Source organism: Pimephales promelas, chromosome 5 (genome assembly GCF_988280905.1).
Source record: "Pimephales promelas chromosome 5, fPimPro1.hap1.1, whole genome shotgun sequence".
Taxonomy (NCBI): domain Eukaryota; kingdom Metazoa; phylum Chordata; class Actinopteri; order Cypriniformes; family Leuciscidae; genus Pimephales; species Pimephales promelas.
Window position 1 is genome coordinate 37,798,063 of NC_142773.1, and position 23,446 is coordinate 37,821,508.

Genomic DNA, 23,446 nt, shown 5'->3' on the forward strand with positions numbered 1-23,446 from the left:
TGTTATGTTCTGCCCCCAAAACAGTCAAAACACATTTCCTCTGATTGTAATTGTGATCCTCTTTGCCTTCCATACAAGCGGACTTGGGCTATTCATACTATATGACTAATTCCTCTTTTTTAATCATTTATGTCGCCTGATAATTAATTCACAAATGTTTTTCTATCTTTTTGTGCCCTTCAGTGAACATATTTCAACACATTATTTGTAAATTATTTTACGTCAGTCATCATGTTGTGTGTGATTCATTTGAGACACTAATAAAAATCATTATTTCTAATTCAGTTTTCACATTCATTTTAAATCTTGTTGTGTGATATGCATTTTAAAAGAATGGCCTTGCATGAGCTCACCAAAGCCGCATGCATACTTGTAAATTAGTAGTAAAATGCTGTTGAAGTAAGATGAAGTATAGCCTATATTACACCACAGGGCATTTTAACTTCCCAAACATCTAATTATACTGACTAAGAGAAAATGTACAGCCATACTTACAGGCTAACAGGAAGATATCAGAAAGTACCATAGCTGTTTCTGTTAGCAAGGATGTGGTCACGGGCAAAAACTCTGAAAACAGAAGTGCTCATAGCATTTGGGGGAAAGTATCATCCTGGTAAGACACTCCATATTTAATTCAGCGATTCTTATTTTGTGTGTGTGTTCAGGTCATAACCTGTTCATGAACTCAGTATTAGGCATTGTTTCAGTAAATGTATTCTTCTTTTCCAGCAAGTTTAAAGGAACTTGCAGGTTCATTGTAACAGTGTGTGTAAAAATATGATTAGCTACAGCTCTAAGATAAATTCTTAACATAACTATTATTTTTTTGTTTTGTTTACCAGTTATTCATTATAGTGTACAGGTGGTACAAACCTAGCCCTCACTTCCTGCAAGGGACTGTTAGTAAAGGTGAATTTGTGCGCCAGACACGATTTCGTGAGAGATGCTGCCCACATGCCTAAAAAGGGGAAAGACTGTGGTTTATTGACATGCATCTCAAGACTTACATACAGAAGCATTGAAATGTCAAAAAACGATTGACACGCATGAGAGGAAAGCTTAAAAATGATATGGCTGCATTTCATAGATAATGAAGGAAGAAAAAAAAAGACATCCGTCAGTTTGTCCTGCTTAGGTCACGTTCAACGGATTTTGTTCTTGTGGTTTATTGCTTTGTGAAAATATTGGTGATCTTTGTCAGCAGAGGTACGTATCATGCAACACTAATCTGTATGGATGTTGTGAGATTAATGCAGGTTTTGTGCTGGTGTTTGCCAGCATGTGTCCAAAATTGGGGGTATTTTGTAATTTCATTGTTACACATTCACCATTTCCTTTCCAATTTTTTCTAACGGTCATATTTTGTTTCTTAACAAAGTTTTTCTTCATGAACCACGGAAAACTACCCCCAGTTTCACTCTAGAAGAAATGAGACTTTGAAGTCGACAGCTAAGGTAAGAAAACACTAAAGAGCGGCAAAAATTACACGCAGAACAATTGAATGAATTGCACAAAACTGTCACTCATTATAACATTTTGTCATGTTTTCACATCTGTCTGTTGAAGAAAATGTACATCCATTTATATTATATAGGCTACATTTGTCAATCAATGTATTCAATTGTAATCAATTTGATAAAAGTAAATGAAGAGTTCAGATGCAAAAGCCTCTAAATGCCATTTGAAATTTTCTTCTAAAATGATCATTTGTATCAGGCTTGTATATTTAAGTTCAGTCATTTCACTTAAATGGCAATTAATAGGTAATCTTCATTGCCATTTAAGTGAAATTACTGAACTTAAATATACAAGCTTGATAAAAAATATCATTTTAGAAGAAAATTTCAAATGGCACTTAGAGGCTTTTGCATCTGAACTCTTCAAATATTAATATGAGTTTTAATGCAGCAGTGCATGCTGATTGCAGCAAGTTATATTTATTAATCCTGCTAATATTTGAGCAGTATACAAAACAAGTGTCTATGAGAGTCAGATCACAATTTTTATTTGCAAGAAATTTTCAAATTTGCCTCATGCAGCAGCTGTTATGATCAGAAATAATTTTTACAAATAAAATTAAGGTGTTTATCATATAGAGTAAATAAACCAAGTTCTTAAAAAAAAAGAAGAAAATAAGTGGAAACTTAGCGCCCTGTAAAATGTTTGATGTGTCCAAAATATGCAACGTCATTATGAGAAATAAGGTACTTTCTAAATAAAAAAAAATAAAAAAATTAATTACAAAAAGAACACTTTTTAATATATACATTTAACTTTTGTCTAGAAAATGTGCAGTTCTGTGTTTAAAAGTTTAAACAAGGCAGGTTTAAAAATATTTTTTTTAATAAAAAAATTATAATATTTTGCATTCACAACCTTTCACGGACAATGTGTAGGAATTTCTCCCATCTAGCGGTGAAATTGTATTGCTTTTTCAAACTGCATCTACGGTAGCCATTATGAACCAAAAAGCTATGACATGATGTCTTCTAATAGCACTTCGTCGAGTGTCCCTTCGGGTGAACAGGTTTGTTATTTCAAACAAACAGCAACTAGACACAACGAACAAACGAATGTTCATTACAGTATGAATTACTGACTGTGAAAAATATGAACTATTGTAATAAGTTGTTATGCCTCATTTATTCGTTATATTTTCTGAAGTATGTGCATTGTTAGATATCATCATCAACTTTTAACTACAAATATGAATCTGTCTATAAAATATATAATGAAAAAAAGCTTGTAATTAAGACTGTAACATTGACTTGCCTGTGAAGAAAGCGTCTCTTTTGAAGCTATCCCGACATTAGTGTTTTTTGTAATCTCCGGTCAAGTTTCCTTTTGCAATCTATTTTGGACTTTTCTGGCAACGAGGATTTGCAAATGCAGCTTTTAGACTTGCCGGGCCGTGAAGCTCTCTCACTTCTCTGCTCGCCCGTTTCTGCTGCGTTCAGGCACGTCACGCTGGCTCTGAACGAAAACGCGTTGTGGAAACGCGTTGGCCTAGTACTTTATGTCCCTCTCTGCTATTATATTTTTTCAAGATGGCGGAACTACATGAAAGCCTCCGTGGACTTACCCGTCCCATGTTTATAAAGATAATAAATTCTTCGTTTTTGAGGATAAGTCAGATAATCGGCAGAGGTATTTGTACACCATTGAGGACATATTTAAGAATAAAAATATTGATTTTAAACAATAAAATACATTAAAAAGTACATATTGTCCCTGTAGCCCTCAATCGGGCCATGGGGTCTATAAGACCCCAATCGACTTTTACTTAATAAAATAAAAACAGGTTCCCTTCATCTCAGTGGAATATTAAGATTTTCGTGACTTTTCATACATTATCTATCTATACACACACAAAAACTGGGCTTGATTCGGTTGTTCTGAAGGTATGTAAAAAATAATAATTCTTTTTTACAATTCTGGTCTTCGGGGTCAATATGACCCCACTTTGAATTGAATGGGAAATGTGAAAAAACTAAATATATTTTCTTCATGTGTCAAAAAAAAAAAATTCCGGCATAAATCTGAAAAGTTTTACACATGAATGAAGGCCTAGTACTAGAGCATAAAAGCGACGTATTAGAAAAAATAATATTTCATATGCAAGCTAATGGTGTAGTTGAGGAATTGTGTGGTATATGGATACAAAAGTACTTTATGTCTCCAAAAAGACAGCATTAATAATTAGATGAGAAGTAAAAAAAAAAAAAAAAAGATATATTATTTGTATGATTAAAAATGTAAGCATCAAAAATGTAAAAAGTGTAAGCAGGAAACGAAGACCTTTTGAAGGTTAACTATTCTAAAAATACATACATACACAAATCAATATAAACGTTTGCATCATCAAGTGAAAAAAGAAAGCATGACTAATGATTTATACATTTCAGCTGTGAAAGTTCACAAATACGTATGTGTTATTTTTCGTAGTTTCACTATGAAGAACTGCTCAACTGAAGACGTGGACACTTTGACGCAGAAGTTGGACTTGGTGATTTACGTGCCGGTCTTGGTGTTCGGCTTGGGGTTAAACATCGCGGCATTGGTGGTGTTCTGTCGGCTGCTCAGATGGACGGAGTCCTCGATCTACATGACCAACCTGGCCCTGATGGACCTGCTGTTGCTGCTGCAGCTGCCCTTCAAAATGCATGCGGCACACCACAAGTGGGAAGAAGATAAGATGTTCCTTTGCTCTTTCCTAGAAAGCCTTTACTTTGTGGCTATGTACGGCAGCATCTACACAATTGCGTGCATAGCCATAGACCGATACATCGCCATAAACCACCCGTTTCAAGCCAAGCAGGTGCGTTCGAGAAAAAACGCCTTGATCGTTTGCGTTTTGATCTGGGTATTTGTCATGGGAGCGACTTCACCCATCTACACCTTCCGGGATAAAAATAAGGGTAATTTCACTTGTTTCCACGGGTTCTCTGAAAACGGTTGGAGCACAATAATAATTGTGTGCCTGGAGGTCTTTGGTTTCCTGTTGCCTGCTTCTATCCTGGTGGTTTGCTCCATTCAAAGCATCCGTACTCTCAAAGCCTCAAAAAGCAGCAACCCCAAGAGGCAAGGTGGTGTGAGAATCATCTACAGCAGCCTGGCAGCCTTCCTAGTGCCCTTCACCCCGTGCCACATAGCCATATTCCTGCAGTATCTGGTCCGTAATAAATTTATTGTAGACTGCAAACATCAAAAGAACATCGCCCTCTTCATACAGGTGTCGATGAACATTGCAAATGTGACTTGCTGCTTGGACGCGCTGTGTTACTATTTCATCGCGAAGGAAGTCCGATCCACCAAGGACACACTTAGGCTGTCCATCAGCAGAGCGAGAACCACCAGCAGCTCAGACGTTTGAGAAGTCAAATTCAGTTTCAGAATGTGTGTTGAGGGCTTTCCAGCGGGAGTAAGAGACTGATTTAAATGGTGTTTGAGGTTTAATTCATTCATGGACGTAAACTGACAACATATTACTCATCTCATTCCAGTTAAAAAGACCAGTAAATTAGTCCTTGAAACCCCGCCCCCCCAAAGCCATGGCAACAAACCCACACACAGAATGATTGCCGAGATCATTTCTGATTGCATTTCCGCTCCCCTGACCCCTTTTTGCTGTTTTTGAGTCTAGGGCTGTGATTCTAGATTTCACGTGTGGCATTCAAAATGCTTACTGCATTTAATATAGTGCTGCAGGGATGACATATTTTCTAAGCCAAAACCCATATATGAGCACTCCTGTTTCCATAGTCCTTAAGTCAATTGTTGTTTTGTTTTTTATGGGTTTTTGGTTAAAATGCTTGAAATAACACCACGCAGAACCTCACTGTGTTTGTTCACACATTTGCAAACTACCCCAAACTTTCAGAGAAAATGAAGACAATGAAAGAGTTGCCGTTGCGGTCTTTGTGTATACGGTTAGCTTTGTACTTCTGTCAAGTGTGTTTAGGCTTCAAAATTCATAAAAGTTGTGTTTATTTGTAAAGATAATTTTTGATGAACTAAACATGTAAGAATCATAAACCTTTGTTGGTTTACAGAGCTTATTTTCTGCAATAATTCAAAAGACTATTTGTTTTAAAAACAATATTGTTGGTCTAACTTAAAAAATTAAGTAATCTGGTTGCCTTAACATTTTAAGTTGATTGAACTGGAAAAAGTGAGGTTGATTTAAACATCAGAAACTCAAAATTATACGTTATCTGAACTAAATCAATTATTTAAGTTGATTTGACAAAAAGAAAAAATGTGATAACAAATCTTTTTCGATGCTAACTTCAGGTTGGCATACACATAATTATGTAATCACTGCAGTGCTCCAATTAATTTTATTTTAATTCTAAAATTATATTGTTTCTGTCCATTTGCGATTGCGATGTGATCTGGATTTTTCACCACAGATGCTGTATTTGTCTTTATCTAAGAGCTCACTGTCAACATGAAAAACTTGAGGTAATCCTGCTCTCACGCGATGGTCGGTTGGCAAACCATCTTGAAACCTTCACAATGACTCACAATGTTTCTGATGCAAAACTCGCAATGGCATTTCACGTTTCCTAATTATCTCTTTTGTTCTGTAATCTGCCTCCTAAATCAGAAGATTAAATGTATGTGGAGACTTGTCTCACAAGAATTAACAAGAATTTCTTTAGTGTCGTGTTAGTGTAAAACAGGTTTCCAATTGGGCAAGAGTTTTGTTATTGATTTCCACTAGTTGTGGGTATTTGTGTGGGTACAGAGCAATATTCCTAGTTTCACCAAGTCAAATGGTGAGTGTCTTATATCATATCTCATAATTCAGCTGTTGAACTGTGGCAGAGCGCTGGTGAAAACATACCGTACGCATCCGTATGCCAGGTTTACTCCGTTTGCAGAGTTGTTTTTTGTTGTTGTTGTTGAGTGTTTTATTTAGGTGCCTATTTGAGTTATTGTTATTGAGTTATCGAAATTTGCATTAAAAAGGACCAAAAACTTGGATGTACAATGATATATATATATTTTAGAAAGGGAAATATGCATTTTCTGGGCTAAAATAAACTCACTATAGAGACTTGACAGCATGTGCCCTAACATGTGCTAGTGTCTCCTTCACTTCCTTGTTGCCAAGCATTTCAAGCACAGACACTGCAAATAGATTTCATATTGTCATATATCACAATTTATTTATTTTTTGGCATTATTTATAAATGACAATGTCCCATTGAAGGTTAAAATGTTTGTGATTTTAACATAAGAAAAGTATGTTTAAATGTTTTTGCCACTTGCTTGAGCATAGCATATAGGCTTAATATAGGCTGTAGATAGGTTAGCCTATAGAAGTAATTAATTTAATAATTTGTTAAGTAGTGTGTTTGAACGTGAACGTGTCAAAGAATCATTCTGCACTGTGTACAGAAAGAATCACATTAATGAACAAACGTTTGAATTCGAAATTAAAACAATGAATAAATGTTGTGTTTGTGGCATAGAGCCGCAATCAGTTGATCACTCCAAACACGTCGAATGTGAAAGCACAATGAGCTTCTGCACCGCGTACTACAATAAGCACTTCAAACGAAGTATGTTAAGCATAAGTCAGATAGAAGTGCATGATAAACGGTTATGAACACATGCACAAACATGTTACTCTTTCAGGCTAATCAGAATAAAACATTCAGCACATGCATGATATGGCTGTGTTACTCATACTATAGGCTAGTACATCGTTGACCACATGCTCTTGATGCTCTTTAACCTATTTTACTCCTCGGCTTGCCGTCTATTCTGGGACAAAAAGTAGAATAAGAAGCTTCAAAAGGGACATTTTTTGGACAGTTGTTGAAGATTTATGTGAATTATAGTGCTATATTTCAATAAAATTGTGCTAAATCTTTCAGTTATTCTCATTTTTCTTTGCCATGTGTTTGTAAGGCTGAACGTTTTGTTCCTTCTATGACCAGCAGATGGTGCCAGAATAACATTATAAGGCAGGCCATTCTGATCTGAACCCCCCCCCCCCCAAAAAACACAACAAATACAGTAATTTAGAAAGGCCAGGTAAAGTAAATGGTAAATGTAAAAAAAAATATTATGTTTTTTTTATGTTAAAATATTATTTTAAAAATATTTATAATAACCGCTCGTGTCGTGTCTTGGGCCATCAATGTGTAGGCTAGGCCTACTTACATGTTTAATTTGGTCTTCTCTGTGCATGCTCTTTGAGGTGGTGACCATCAGTGTTGGGTAAGTTACTCTAAAAAAGTAATTAATTACTAGTTACTAATTACCTCTTCAACAGTGTAATTAGATTACTGTACTAATTACTCTCTCTAAAAAGTATTTAATTACTTTTAATTACTAATTACGTTCAAAATCCCATATCAATCTCAACCAGCTGAATAATACAAGGATAGACATGAATCTGTTTTAATTCTTTCAAATAACTACTATAAAATTGCATGAATTATCCTTAAACTGACCAAGAAGGTTACATTATAAAAACATACTTTTTAGCATCAGACAATACATTTTGACGTTAAACCCACTATTGTTATATGTCTGATCTCATGACATTTCACACTTTTTTCATACATATTTTACAATAATTCATACGAATTTGTACGAGTGCGGTCGTAATATTTAAACACCTCATTAAATGCATACGAATCGATGAGATCAGATTGATCTATATAGTTTTTACCTACATCAGAAGTAACTGTAATTAAATTACAGATAAATTAAGAGTAATCCCTTACTTTACATTTTCAAGGGAAAAGTAATTAAATTACAGTAAGTAATTACTTAGTAATTAGTTACACCCAACACTGGTGACCATAGACCTGCATTATGACTGATAGACACGAACGGTTTGACGTAAAAATATCAAAATTGAAACAACTGCAGTAACAAAGACACCTACATATTGGATGCCCTTGACGTAAGCTAAAACATACCAAAAATTAATTTCAAAGTGAACTATCCCTTTATGACTAGTCTGACCAACCAGCAGTAGCCAAGGCCCCCAATGAGAAAAACAGATAAAAATATTGCACGTAATGTGACTGCAAATCGCTGTTATATTTCATTATGTTATCTCTTATTTCTTATTATAGTATCTTTAACCAGAACTATTGTTAGAATCACGACTAAAATCAAAAACAACATTCAATCCTCTTCACACTCCTGGCCCCTCAGTTAAAATGAAATAATACTTTTAAATACGAAACCGCCAACAGGTGGCGCCAGAGCACTGCCTTACAGTAGTTCACCAAAACTGAAAAATCTGTCGTCGTTTACCCTGAGTCAGTCACCCTCAAGTTGTTTCTAACCTGTACGAATATCTTTCTTCTGCTGAACACAAAAGAATATTTTGAAGAATGTCGGTAACAAAACAGTTAATGGGCCCCATTGACTTCCATAGTATTTCCCCCCCATACTGAAAGTCAATGGAAGTCGTTAGTTATCCATATTCTTCAAAATATCTTTAAATTAAAATTGTGGGGTGAACGATATACCGAGTGACTCATTCATCATATAAAAGCCAGCGTGTCTCTTCAGAAAATTTGGACTAAACTCTTAAATTTATATATGGTTTAGCGTCAAGTGTTAGGCCTATTTGTGGACTCTGTCAACGGAGGGACAGAAAGCTCTTAGATTTGATCAAAAGATCTTAATTTGAGCTCCGAAGATGAATGAAAGTCTTTCGGTTTTGGAACAACATGAGGGTAGGCCACTAGGCTTAAATGACAGAACTTTTTGGGTGAACTATATCCTACACAACAAAAAGGGGAAGGGGGGCGGATCGAAGGGGGAAGGTGGCTGATGGTGGCTGATCTGAAAGTTGTGGTTGATGGTCAGTGTGTGTGTGTGTTATGAATGTACGTTTTCCCACTTTTAATGTTTTGCAGTGTTATTATACTGTTTGCATTGAGCCTCTTTCACCCACACATCACTTTCAAAAAGCTCTCGCTTGCTTTGCTTAATTGACCTTTACATGATTGTCTATTGTGGTTAGGCAAGTCAGTTTGTTTTTCTCTACTCTGAAACGTATTGTGAGACTTTATCTTACGAATTCATCAATTATTTGTGCATACAATTTGATCATGTTCTGTACATGGCATTACAGCTAAACAACACACAAAAACACTAAATAAAATATTTCACATGGGAACCACACTGACGTTTTGTTGCTATCAGTTTACTTTATGTGTGATAACACTATTCGCTGTTATCTGCAACACAATCACTGCTGTTGACATGCAGAGATGTTTAACGTGTGCTTGAAAGGGGTAGTTTTTGAATGATCTAAAACTTGTACAGTACATGCTGAATGTTAATCTCAGTTTCTAAAAAGTTTTTTTTTTCTTTTTCAATCCAAAAGCTAAGGTAAACAAGAGCACCCTTTAAAGTTTGCATCCGACACAATCTAATTTTAACAGTTTGCATCTGACGACACGTCTGAACATCTTTAACACCCCCCACAGCCTCCCCACCCAAGTGTGTTCCTTCAATTTTTTTTGCATGTAAATGCAATTCGCATGTTGACACCTCCCACAGTTTCCTGTTGCTACCAAGTGGAACTTAAAAAAAAAAGAAAAAGGTACCACACAAGAAAAAAATCGTTACAGAGTCGTTGCACGTTTCGGCACAGCACTTCTCTTAAATCTGCTCGTCTCTTTGGAAAATGCCACCAAACATCACAGACTGTGATACATCACATTTTAGATATCCACTTTTCACTTCCACCTACAGCATTGTGCTGCTGTTTGGTTTTCCTCTGAACTCGGTGTCTCTCTGGATACTGCTATGTCGAATCGGCTTGAAGAAATCCGTTCCAGTGATCTACATGGCCAACCTGGCTTTATCGGACCTTCTTTTCACGCTCTCCCTGCCCTTTCGGATCATCTACTTCGCCACAGGCCGATGGAGGCTGGGAAACGCTCTATGCATGATTCCAGGCACCCTCTTTGCCATCAACCTCTATTCAAGCTCCTTGTTCATTACGCTGATCAGTGTGGACCGGATGCTGGCCGTGGTGTATCCCATAAGATCTCGGCTGTACCGAACGGCCCCGGTGGCCTGGGCTCTGAGTGTGACCGTATGGGTGCTCATCGCTGGATTGGCAGTGCCAACTGCCAGTAACCACCCCGAAAACTGGGACGAAGAATGTAACGTTACGCGCTGTTTCGAAAAATACACACCTGACGAATGGAAAAACGGCTTCATCATCCTCTGCTGTACCACTGTGCTCGGTATTTTAGTACCTTTCTGCATCATTCTGAGCTGTACGGTGGCAGTCGTGAGGCAGCTGAGAGGCTACAGCATGAGTTCCTCGTGCAACACCGAGCTGAGCAAAAGCAAGATTGTGAATCTCTTTCTATCCAACTTGCTCATCTATGCTATTTGCTTTATCCCCTTTCACATTGCTTTCATCCTCTTAGGCCTGAGCAGAACTGGAATCTTGCCTGAAGATAAATCTGAATTTTTTTACTTAGACATTCAAACGGTCACCATGTGCATGGCCAGCACCAACAGCTGTCTGGACCCCTTGATCTACTACTTCAGCTCCAAGAGAATACAAGGTAGGAGCAGATGCGATTCTTCGTCCAAAAGCATCGGCCTCGGACTGATCCAGAGCATGAGTTGGACAGGACAGTGAAGCAACAATTGATCACAATAACTTATGTTGTTGAAGTAAACAAGAGGAAATGATTATGCAAAAAGGCCAAGCCTAAAACCAAAAGCTGACTCACACAAGAGCGTGTTGCACATCTCCGCTCATGTGCTCATCGCCTGAAATCTTGCATATTTGATTTGCTCGCTTGGTGGGTGAAAAGGGAAGAAAATGCTTACAGGAGTCAGTACCTGCCAATGTGACATACTTTATTGTGTTTTTGGAAAACTTGCATTGTTGCACATGTAGCAAATCATCGACAAAGCTGTATAATAGCTTATCACTGCACTCTAAACAATGCTGGGTTGTTTTAACCCAAATTTGGGTCAAATATGGACAAACCCAAATGGGTTGGGTTAAAAATGTCATTTAAAATTTGAACCCAACTTCAACTTTCACTTTCAACTGTACATTTTTAACCCAACATTTGGGTTTGTTCATATTTGGGTTGAAACAACCCAGCATTTTTTAGTGTGAGAGCTATAGGTTTGCTGTGGTTATTCTTTTATTTTCTACCAGCATTATCATTTGACATTTTTCAGTTTGTCTTTTTTATAATCGTTTCTGTGTCATTGTATATTTTAACCGAGCTCTTATTTAAACAAAACCGCATTGAGTTTTGTGTAGACGCATGTACATACTTTTATTTTTGCATCATCCATTATGTTAGCAGAAATAAACCGAACATACTTCTGCAAGTTTAATCAGTGACTATAATGGTTCATTACTTGTACCTGATTTCAACTGAGAAGTTGGAGTGCGAGTGAAGCTGGCAAAGGGGAAATGAAAGTTGAATTTTTGAGTCAACAACGGGGTTAAACTCCACACCCTCTTCTGTTGTTTCACATGAGATCTTTACTTTTGCGGTTTGTTGGGCAAGTGCAAAAGGTCTCTTGCATGCAATCACTTAGAGAAGCCGTAATGATCAACAGAGTACGCGAGTACGTTTTTCAGCAGTTTATTGATGGATTTTACAAGCGATTATTATTTACAAAGCGAGAGCAGCAGAATAGAGTGCACCAAATCAAATCCCTCATTTATTCCAGACTAAAAACTTGCTACACCAGTGTGTGTGCGTGGACGAGGAACAAACACATATAAATGATACAATAAGAAAAAGTGCAAGCAATATGAAACGAGTCTAACTCGGACGATGTCTAAGGATCTACAATTTTTCGTGTGCGAATCGTACATAAAAAAAAAAAAAAAGGAAATAGATTTTTGCACATCTGTGTCTAAGAAGAGTCACCTTTAATGAAATTCAAAACAGTAAGAAACATCCCATTTTGATCAGTGTGGACACACTGCGTTAAGAGAGAACAAAACACTTCAAACCGGTGGCTAGTTTTTCACATTTTTCTACAAACTTTATTCACACGTATTAAAGAGCAATACATGATAAACCGAACATTAATACAGAAGAAACGGATGACAAGTTAGGCAAATCCAAGAAAAGAAAACCTATATTGCTTAGATCACGTTCAAAAACCCACGCTATGACTTAAATAACGGGCTTCAAGTCATACATTTCTAAAATAATGAGGTATACATCTTTTGGCATTGAAGACGATTTTCTAATGCTGGATTTCTCCTAGAACACAGGAGGAAGTGAAAGACAGGTCTGGACAGATGAAAACAAACCACAGGAACTGCCGTCAGTCTACATAAACTGAGGCTTTACAGGTTTAAAAAAAGAAAAGACGCAAATGCGCACGCCAACGTCTACGACTAACCTCAGTTATTTTGGAGGAAACCTCCACAGTGAAAAGAAAAGCATAAAAACGAAGAACCTGAGAGTGAAATAAAACTACAGACGATACGCAAATCAAAACTTCATAGTATAATTTAGACAAAGACAAAACAACACGTACCAAAGATGGCAGTTTGGAACGTTATGTACAGGTTTATCATGCTGATAAAGTGCTGTTAAGCTGGACAGATGGGGAAGGGTCGCTTTTGGGTTTTGCTCAGTAGAGTTGAGGAGAAAGGGAGGAAAAACTACAGCAGGAGTCGATCGCAAATCATCGTCTCCACCACAAACGTGTTCTCGAAGTGCCGGATGCTGTGGCAGTTCCTGGTCTCTCTCTTCTCGATGTCTGGAGGAAGAAGCAGATTCGAGCTGGATTAAAAAGACGCCATCTCACAGGGCATGCTGTGTGAGTGTTGGATCAACTTGGGTCAATCAGTTTGGAAAGTAAGTTACAATAAAGTTTGGGTCTTTATGCTCACAAAGGCTGCATTACTTGGTCGAAAACACAGAGAACATGGATCCATCATGGCTTGTTACCACCGTGCAGGCTGGTGGTGGTGGTGTAATGGTGTGGGGGATGTTTTCTTGGCACACTTTAGTGCCAATTGGGCTTCGTTTAAATGCCACGGCATACCTGAGCATTGTCTCTGACCATGTCCATCCCTTTATGGCCACCATGTAATTATAATAATATCGAGAAACATCACTACAATTTAAAATAACTGCTTTCTTTTGAAGTTGTTTTAGAGCAGAGCAAAATTTTCAGCATCATTTACTCCAAACTTCAGTAGCCTGGTTTCCATTATAGTTTTAAAGTCTTTTTGTCAAAAAATAAAAGTGTGATATTTTCTAAATGTCGAATAGCAAAATCATGACGTTTCAATTAAACGTTGTCGTGCGACTGAATTGTTATTTTCTGTGGCCTCCCAGACACCATCTACACATACTGTAGATGGGTGAGAGGAAGCTCTCGCGGAGCCAAACTACAGTTCCCACACTGCATCATCACTACCCACACACCTCAGCCTCTGCATCACACAAGAGAGATGCCTCTCTGATCCGGCAACTCCCACAACGCATCAGATCCCTGACGTGCATCACAGCCCCCTCTGTGTGGTTTCCTAACTGGAGACGTTCTGTCTGTGTACTATACAAACGTGAGTCACACTCTCACACCCACGTTCACACGAATAAATCAGGATCAATGATACCACACGCACCAGAGTAAAAAGAATCAAGATCTTGCCCAACACCCTCTGATGGCAATATTTCATTTTCATATTAGACCAATGTACTCCAACTCGCAAAAAAGAGGAAGATGTTGCTGTTGTTATCAGCAACAGTTAATGTGGTTAGGTTTCAACATAGAAAATACAAAAAAAAAAAAAAAAGGGAACAAAATGAGGAGATAGACCACAGCCACGTGTGTGTGTGTGTGTGTGTGTGTGTGTGCGCGCACACAGGTGCAAGTAACACATATTGAATGAAACATTTTAATACAAAAAACAGATATATCAGTGTTGCTGATATATAACAAAATATCAGTGGTGCTTAAACGTGCAAAAGCTTGGATGTTGTTATACATTCACAAGGATGTAGACTTTAAAGCAAGCCTTTGTTTGGCCATGCAGGCAAAAATGTTTTTACTTAAGAATATTCATTAGCACATCTTTTCTCAATAAGCTGAACAATTTATGAGATCATTCATGTGTCAGAGCACATTCCGAGTAGAACAGCAAAATTAAAAAAAAAAAAAAGTAGTAGTAGGGTTACTTGTTTGAAATTAAGTCTCTTCTGCCACATTTATTTGATCAAAAATACAGTTATATTGTCAAATGATATTACAACTTTACATTTTCTATTTGAATATATTTTATAGAGTAATTTATTTCTGTGATGCAAAGCTGAATTTGTTTTATCAATCTGCTGCTTCATATTTTTGTGGAACCCGAGTTTAGGGTATGTAAAAAAAAAAGAAAAGAAAAGGAGGATGAATAATATTATTCAGCAAGGCCAAGGACACATTAAACTAATCAAAAGTGACAACACATAAGGACTTTTCAAATACATTACAAAATCGTTATTACTACAAATATTTGAGTGATACTGTAAGTTGAACACCAAAGTTTAATACTTAGTTTTAAAGGTCTGCTCAAATCAGCAACACAAAGTATCAGCAATGATAATAAATCACAGTGATGTTCGACTTAAACACAAATAAACTCACGTTTTAGGCCACTACGGCGTCTCAGTCTGTAGGTTTCTTTCCCATAACAGAGCCGGTGGATGAAGGGTCCGAGCTGACGCATGTTCCGAACACGTCCCGTCACCACCATCTCCTCCTGAATGATGTAGGTCTGGGGCAAATACATCCCCCGCTGAAGAAACGCAAATATTTCAAACATTAGAAATCTGTGAGTCACCTCTGCAAGTTCTGTTTAAGGGATGCACACATTTTGAAAAATTAAATTCATGATTTTTTTCCTTCATTTTTGAAATAAAAAAAAAAATATATTAGAAATGTGTGTTTGTGTGTGTATATGAAAAAAAAAGTAGTACATTTACAAAATTTTATTTGTTTATTTATTATATTTTCAGAAAATATGTAAAAATGTCTATATATAAAAGGCATTTCTAGGACACTACCCTGATTTATCATTAGTTTTTTTTTTAAAATCCCTGATTTTTCCATGATCATAGGTCCTTGGCTTGTGGATACTGTACAATTAGTTTTTTAAACAATTTCTGAAGGTGCATTTTTACCCTTTCATATTTATATTTCAGAAATAAAGGCTGCACATCAAATGTGTGACTCACGAACTGAGACCTTTTGTGCAAAAGTTACATAAAACGTTATGCAATCCATTACCTTGACATTAACAAGCATCTCCCACAGGTTCCTGGGCGCCATGACGATTGTCGTGTTGAGTTCAATGACATAGCATTTATCCAACGCAATGTCGTAGTAAGCCGTGAGTCCCTGTGTTAATGAGAAACACCTCAGTTAAAAACGACTCTAGAACTCGCAAAATCATTTGGGACGTTCATGTTGATGTTTAACAGATACAAAATTTAGGGGGGGTCAGTCAGGGTTATTATTTAATACTCTTTACTCAGCAAGGACAATCTTATTGATAAAAAGTGACAGTTAGACCATCATAATATCACAAAAGATTTCCATTTCCAAAAAAAAGCTGTTCTTTTGAACTTTCTATGCATCCATATAATGATTGACAAAAACGCTAAGTTTTTTTTTCCAACATGATAACAATATTTAATGTTTCTTGAGCAGCAAATCATCATATTAGAATAATTCCTGAAGGATCATGTGACACTGAAGACTGGAGTAATGATGCTAAAAATTCAGCTTTGCATCACAGTATATAAATTGCATTTTAAAATATATTCAAATAGAAATCACCTATTTTGAATAACAATAGATTGTTTTTACTGAGTTTCTGATCAGTTAAACCCATATGGTAGAAGAACAAAATGTTCTGCTATCTACCAGACGGACATAGATCCGCCGGGGAACTTGGGAATGTGTCTTTCACAGAAACATTTGCTTGTACTCCTGTGCCTGGCACATTGCGCTGAATATTAAACAATGATTTCAGCAGACAAAAGGTTTCCTCAGAGATGGTTCACAGTCCATCTGGGGAAGCAGTGATGACTAACGTCGTCTTTAGCACAGCCAAAGAACTAGAAGACACTGTACTAGAGCAAAATGGGCAGAACTTGGAAAGATCCTCACCCTGTGAAAGTCGTGAATGATGTCAGCCGGGTCACTGCTTCCGAAGTCGGGCACAGGCACGCTGATCTGCTCGTAGTTATCATCCAGGTAGATGCCAACGTTTTCCTCGATCTCCTGCCGTCCGAGTAACGGGGCGAACAGGGGGTCCTCGTACATCACCCGACAGTGGAACAAACTATCCTCTGGGATCTGGGGAAAGAAAGTGGAGCAGTTTAATAGAGGGCACTTGAACTACTCTAGTGAATGGAAAGCGGAGTTAAAAAAAAAATCCAGCGAGCGTTGCTATGGTGATCGCTATGGCAATGAACTTCAATAGTCTGGTTTCTGAATAAAAGACGATTAACCGATTCGGTGACGTCTAAAGTCTCACCTGAGGGCTGTAGTAGTATCTGTACAGGCATACAGATGCAATGATCAAGCCTGACAGGAAGATCACAAGGCCGAGCACGACGCACCAAAGGCCACTAAAGGGAGACTTCTTGGATCTTACTGGAAGCACCAACTCATCCTTCTGGGAAACACAAAACAAATTCAATTAGCACTTGAAATGCCCTTTTCAGGCTTTTTTTGTGTCTGGACTGATTCATACTTGACAAATCAAGTCAAATATACCATACATGCTTAGATTAATTTCAATATGATAGGCACTGATAAGGCTTAGGGTACGTTTACACGACAATGACGTACTAAAAACGGACACATTTTTCCATTGCATTTTTTTTTTTTTTGCACAGACACAAAATAATTGTTTTGCATTATCAAAACAATCCCGTTCACACGGATCTGCAAAAAAAAAATATATATATAGTTGGCGATGTCAGTTTGTAAAGAAACACTTCACCTATAGACTGAACACATAATACACATGTGCACTGCATGACGTAAACGTTTTCACAAATTCACGTTTTTGTAGTTTACACAGAGACGAAAATGTTATAGTTTTCAAAAACTTTGAAATTCGTTTTCAAAAGTTTGCGTTTTCATGTCCCCAAAACACCATTGTTGTGCAAATGAACAGCCAAAACTCTCCAAAAGATCATTTTCTTACTCTGCATTTTTAACCCAGTATAACTACCTAAACATTTTTTAATCAAGATGCATTTACTTGAGATGCAAAATGACCTAAAATAATAAGGACGGTTCAACCCAAAAAAAAAAAAAAAAAAAGGCAGGATTTTTGGCAGCAACCATCATGTCGTTCCAAACCCATATTACTTTGGATAATCTATAAAACACAAATTAGGATATTTTTTAATGAAAACTATTTTAATGTTTTCCCTGTCCCTCCAAAGAAAGTCCAGGTAGCCAAAAGTTAAAACTGACAAGATATGCAATTCACAAAGTATGCATTTATATTAGGGATGGGCAATGATTAATTGTGATTAATCGCATCCCAAATAAAAGTTTGTGTTTACATAATATATGTGTGTGTAGTGTGTATAATTAATTTCTATATATAAATACCCACACATGTATGTGTATATTTAAGAAAAATGTGTTTCAAAAATTTATATTTTTATATAACATTGATTATGTATAAATATATATAAAGTATATACATGCAAATATTTCTTAAATATACACATGCATGCATGTGTATTTATATATACAAATTAATTATACACACACATATATTATGTACACATTAACTTTTATTTTGGATGCGATTAATCGTGATTAATCGTTGCCCATCCCTAGTTTATATGAGGATAAAATTAAAGCTATCATCATATAATAATTCTTGATTGTACTGATATACAACTAATATGTCACTTGCATAATAATTTGGAAGCCAATGTATATTTGTACTGAAAACAAGACAAAAGTACAAAAAAAGAAAGCCATTTCTGCAGTGCTTTACTTTCAGCATCTAACTGCGCCACAAACATTAGTCACGGCAGCGTCTCAAGACGTCAGGTGGCGTGAGCAATCCATCCGCCTCCAGTCTCTCAGAGACGCTGGCGCCGAGGACACCAGCTCGGATCAGCCCACGCAAGCTCTGGATCATCGTGAATCAAACAGACTGCTGACAGAGCTACTATCTACGCCTGGCAGAGCGATATTTTTAGGCATGTACTGTACTTCCAATCCACGCTCCTTATTTGTACAGGAGTTCCTCTCTACGTAGGGAGGACACACAGTGACAGCGAGTAGGAGACAGTGTGTGGGTACCAGGCTGCAAATAACAGCACTAGAATCAGACTAGATGAATCCACGTCATTTTCACTCTAACAGGGAAAATTAATGCAGGGACATGAGGTCAAATCGAAAATGTGACGCACTTTCAGCCTAAAGAAGGGAATGTTCTGCGTCGCTCACAAATGTCCCAGTTTTTCATGCATTTAGATTTCAGATACTCTGAGCTGATATCTTTGCTATTTTAGGTATAAGCCTTTTAGTTACAACCCCAAAGATTTGATGCATATTAACAGCCTGCAATGACACTGAATTGATGCATTCTCAGAAATGAGAAAATTGTGAAATCTGCTCTCAGCATCATATTCCTATCAGCCTAAAAAGATATTAAGCATCCATTTTGTGAAGGCAAAGATCCTATTTCACCCCAGCTGGCAGGATCAAGCGTGTGCCTATCCGGGTTAGAGCGAGTACTGAGTGTTCCAGGCACATACAAACAAAAAGCTGCGGTTATCTGCTCTGTTACAGCTCAAGTCAAGTGACGATAAAAGGATTTGCAGTTAAATAACTACTACTATCATGGGAACAAGCATCAATATAAAGAACACACACACACAGACACACAATCATAGCTTAAGACGATTTGTTCGGCACTAATCTGCAGTGGTGGCTGCACACTGAGGGATGATGATGTAAGGTCATCCTGTTGTGCATCTCAATACTGGCTTGCATCCATCAGCTGTAAACCCATGCATGTCTAAGCCTGTCAAAATGTTCAATACTGTATGCTTTTAGTTTTATTCTTCAATAAATCTATGAGCCGTTCATTTAGAAATAAGCCAAGTGATACTTATCATTAGTCTGTAATAATAAAGACAGAAACTCGTGCGCTCTCTTATTAATTAGAAAATTCTGAATTTAACATCATTTTCCTCTCTGGCAATTAGAAGTCTGAGACAAAAGAATGGATTGTTTTCCTGTGCGTCTCAATATTGGCTCACATCAGAATTATCTCCTATGCTTGCTTTAAAGTTTAAACATGCACAAGCCTGACAAAGTAAATAATAGAAGTATATAATTGCATTCATCTGATTAATAATAATGACTGTACATTATATACGCATTACAGTTGTGCATACTGAACGCCTAATTGGTTTAGACTGATAAATAAAAGGCAATGACAAAGCCCAATTATTAAAATATTTTTTTCTTCTGCATAGTTAAAAATAAATTCAAACAAAACTAAATGCTTGACGCATTTTTTATTCCGTTTTGCAGAGAGGAACATGACAAAACAAAGGACGGTTACACAGCAGACAATAAAACAAAGACAATAATGTATATAAATAGGAAGCTATAACGTTAACTCACGTGAGAGTAAGGCATGTGAATTTCCTCTTTGTCTCCATCGTTCTCCTTTTCCGGCTTCTGTACAGTTACTTGTTGAAACGATATCTTCACCATTTTGACGTTTCTTCCTACTTTTCTGCGGTTAGGACGTCCAGTAGTGACTAAACCACCAAGGACAGTTCTGAGCTGTGAATGAAACGCTCGACAGAGGGCGAACTTAAAGAGGATTCCCTCGCTTCCGGTACACACTTCAAAGTAAGAGTCCACCAATCGGCGTCTATTCTCTAAAATTAGTATCACTCACAATTTCCACACACAAAAAAAAAAAGAAGAAAAAAAAGAAAAGAAAAGCGGTCTCGTCTTTTAACCCTTTAAAATCCGAATTATGTTGCAAGGGACACAAAAATGATATGCTTTATTTTACTCTAAATGCAACCATAAAACCATCTAATGTCTAAGATTATGATACATATGAATTTGTTTTGTTATTCCAAGAAAAGTCGTTTTTTTTTCCGCACACAGTGCAACACCACCAAAAAGAGAAAAGCATTGAGTGTCCATGCACAATTATGATCCATCTATCCAGCCATCCATCTATCCAACCATTCTTTCTTTTAAGATTTTCATTCTTAATTTTTCCTCAATTACAAAAATGTAATAATAATACTAATAAATGATGTTATTGGTACAGTTTAAGGATTCAATTATTATATTCTATTGTATCATTATGCATTGATGTACTGATATTTTAATTATGTTCATACAGATATACATTTATAAATGCATTGATTCTAATTATAATTTGCATAATTAACAATTTGCCAAAATAATTACCTTGAATGATATATCAAAAGGCTTATTTTACCATAAATGTGATCATATTTTAACAGGATTTATATATAATTTTATCATTTCCAACGATTTAAAATGAAATGAAACGCAGCCCTTCATCTCCGCCTGGTCACGTCTTGGACTTTTATTGTAGAAATCTCCACAAATGGATGTCCATTCCGGTTCTATTTTCGCCGTTTACGGTGCTCTACTACGCGTTCTTATTTGCATCAGACTGCCGGAAGTCAATAAATAACTTGACACTGATTAAGGTTTTTTATGGCTATGATGCAGGTTACAATATTATAATATAGGCTACAAACAGCGCACATAAATAATAATCAAATGTTTCCAAGCTATTAAAAAGATAATCGTTTTTAATTACATGTTTTATCTTAGCACTTAGATGGAATTTTGTTGAACGTCCATTTAATTAACAAATTAAGTAAACAGCAGCATGTCGTCAAATGTAGCCTACCTATTACATGTAATATGAAATATTAAAATGAGGCAAACAATGGGATTTGCTATCTCGGGTGTATATATATATATATATATATATATATATATATATATATATAGGCTATGAAGAGTTCAGATGCAAAAGCCTCTAAATGCCATTTGAAATTTTCTTCTAGAATGGTCTTTTTTTATCAAGCTTGTATATTTAAGTTCAGTAATTTCACTTAAATGACAATTAATAGGTAATCTTCATTGCAATTTAAGTGAAATTACTGAACTTAAATATACAAGCTTGATAAAAATTATAATTTTAGAAGAAAATTTCAAATGGCACTTAGAGGCTTTTGCATCTGAACTCTTCATATATATATATATATATATATATATATATATATATATACACACACACACACACCCAATATAATCTTTTATTTATGAAGGCCTAAATATGATATTAAATTGTGTAGTTTTCAGTACATGATTGTTGCATTTTAACACAACTAGGCTATGCTTCCTTTTCATATGCTTTGCATTACATGTAGCTTCATAGATGGCTTCATAAACAAGCACTGAGGTGTCCCACATTCGCACGCTGGTGGTAAAGCACATCGTTAGGACATCGTGAATTAAGATCAGCTCCGCATTGAAGGAAATAGTGCCGTGATTGTGCACTGCATTCCAGCAGAGGGAGCATTTTTGCAGTTTAGATTATGTAAGCCTATTTGCCAGTTTAGGCTATTTATGTAGGTCTATAAAAATATGTCAACCACATGACATGTGACAAGTTTCTTTAAGAACTACCTGTACCATTTACTTTGACATTGATATACTATCTCTACAGCTGAAGTTCCCATTCTATCTCTTCTAGGCAACTTCTTACCTTTCTGAAGAGTTTAATTCCATCAGTAATTAGATAGCATCAAGTTTCAACCCTTTAAACTTTAACAACTATATTTTTAATTATTCGATTTTGGGAGTGAAAATATATAGGCCTAAATAAAATAATTCCACAGTTAAAAGCAAGAGAAAATTATGTTGGATAACTATAATATGCTATTGAAGTTTAATAGGAATAAATCTGAAAATATCTATAAATTTGACACAATTTAAACTATACATATAATTCTTATACATAATAATACTAATATTAGCTTTTTTTTTACCTTAAGAAAAATAAGATAGAAAATGTAAGACGTCAAACATAAAAAATTAACAATTAAGTTTTTTTTGACAGGCAAATACCTGTCAATGAAAATAGTCTATCTATCTATCTATCTATCTATCTATCTATCTATCTATCTATCTATCTATCTATCTATCTATCTATCTATCTATCTATCTATCTATCTATCTATCTATCTATCTATCTATCTATCTATCTATCTATCTATCTATCTAAACTGGGAAGTTTTCCCCATCCCTTCATTGAAAGTCCATGTATACAAAACTGACAAGATATGCAATGCACAAAGTATGTGTTTATGAGGATTTAAAACTATATCATACAAATCAATTATTAATTATATATCATATACATTTTTATTGTACTGAAATTCAACTAATATGTCACTTGCATAATAGTTCAGAACAAATCGTACATTTGCAATGAAAAAACAAAAGTAGGCTACATAGTAAGAAAACCATTTTTGATGGAAAAAGTATAAGCTTAAGGACTTCAACCATCAAAAGAATTAACGATAAACCATTAACAGATTTTTTTTTACAATACCCATCAATGAAGTGTAACAAAGAAACAGTTTCCCTGAAAGACATTAATTTTGTCTGTCAATAAATTATTCTAACTTATTGACCCTGATTGTTATTGATTGTTATTTTTTCTATCTATCTATCTATCTATCTATCTATCTATCTATCTATCTATCTATCTATCTATCTATCTATCTATCTATCTATCTATCTATCTATCTATCTATCTATCTATCTATCTATCTATCTATCATTTCTAATCGCCTAGCTATCTATCAAGGGTAGTTGAGTT

General features: G+C 36.0%; 3 protein-coding genes across 3 annotated transcripts; 2 read left to right on the plus strand and 1 right to left on the minus strand.

Annotated features, from left to right (window-relative positions):
- The first annotated feature begins 542 nt into the window (after positions 1 to 542).
- LOC120481784 (G protein-coupled receptor 55) lies at positions 543 to 5,554 on the plus strand. Its single transcript, XM_039675603.2, has 3 exons — positions 543 to 613; positions 1,379 to 1,454; positions 3,946 to 5,554. Exon 3 carries the CDS (start codon positions 3,953 to 3,955, stop codon positions 4,871 to 4,873), a length of 921 nt encoding a protein of 306 aa, XP_039531537.2. The 5' UTR covers positions 543 to 613; positions 1,379 to 1,454; positions 3,946 to 3,952; the 3' UTR covers positions 4,874 to 5,554.
- Positions 5,555 to 10,102: 4,548 nt separating this feature from the next.
- Positions 10,103 to 11,451, plus strand: lpar5a (lysophosphatidic acid receptor 5a). The gene has a single exon (XM_039676400.2). It carries the CDS (start codon positions 10,175 to 10,177, stop codon positions 11,147 to 11,149), a length of 975 nt encoding a protein of 324 aa, XP_039532334.2. The 5' UTR covers positions 10,103 to 10,174; the 3' UTR covers positions 11,150 to 11,451.
- Positions 11,452 to 12,733: 1,282 nt separating this feature from the next.
- itm2cb (integral membrane protein 2Cb) lies at positions 12,734 to 20,379 on the minus strand. The gene is made up of 6 exons (XM_039676404.2): positions 20,176 to 20,379; positions 17,039 to 17,179; positions 16,669 to 16,857; positions 15,784 to 15,894; positions 15,142 to 15,292; positions 12,734 to 13,260 (listed from the first exon to the last, which is right to left on the minus strand). Exons 1-6 carry the CDS (start codon positions 20,266 to 20,268, stop codon positions 13,163 to 13,165), a joined length of 783 nt encoding a protein of 260 aa, XP_039532338.2. The 5' UTR covers positions 20,269 to 20,379; the 3' UTR covers positions 12,734 to 13,162.
- Positions 20,380 to 23,446: the final 3,067 nt, after the last annotated feature.

Coding starts and splice junctions, on each gene's coding strand:
- lpar5a (XM_039676400.2), top strand. CDS start 10,175: ATGCCACCAAACATCACAGACTGTGATACATCACATTTTAGATATCCA.
- LOC120481784 (XM_039675603.2), top strand. CDS start 3,953: ATGAAGAACTGCTCAACTGAAGACGTGGACACTTTGACGCAGAAGTTG.
- itm2cb (XM_039676404.2), bottom strand. CDS start 20,268: ATGGTGAAGATATCGTTTCAACAAGTAACTGTACAGAAGCCGGAAAAG. Junction 15,895..16,668: donor TCATTCACGACTTTCACAGG/GTGAGGATCTTT, acceptor TCATTAACACAG/GGACTCACGGCTTACTACGA. Junction 15,293..15,783: donor AGATGCTTGTTAATGTCAAG/GTAATGGATTGC, acceptor GCGTTTCTTCAG/CGGGGGATGTATTTGCCCCA.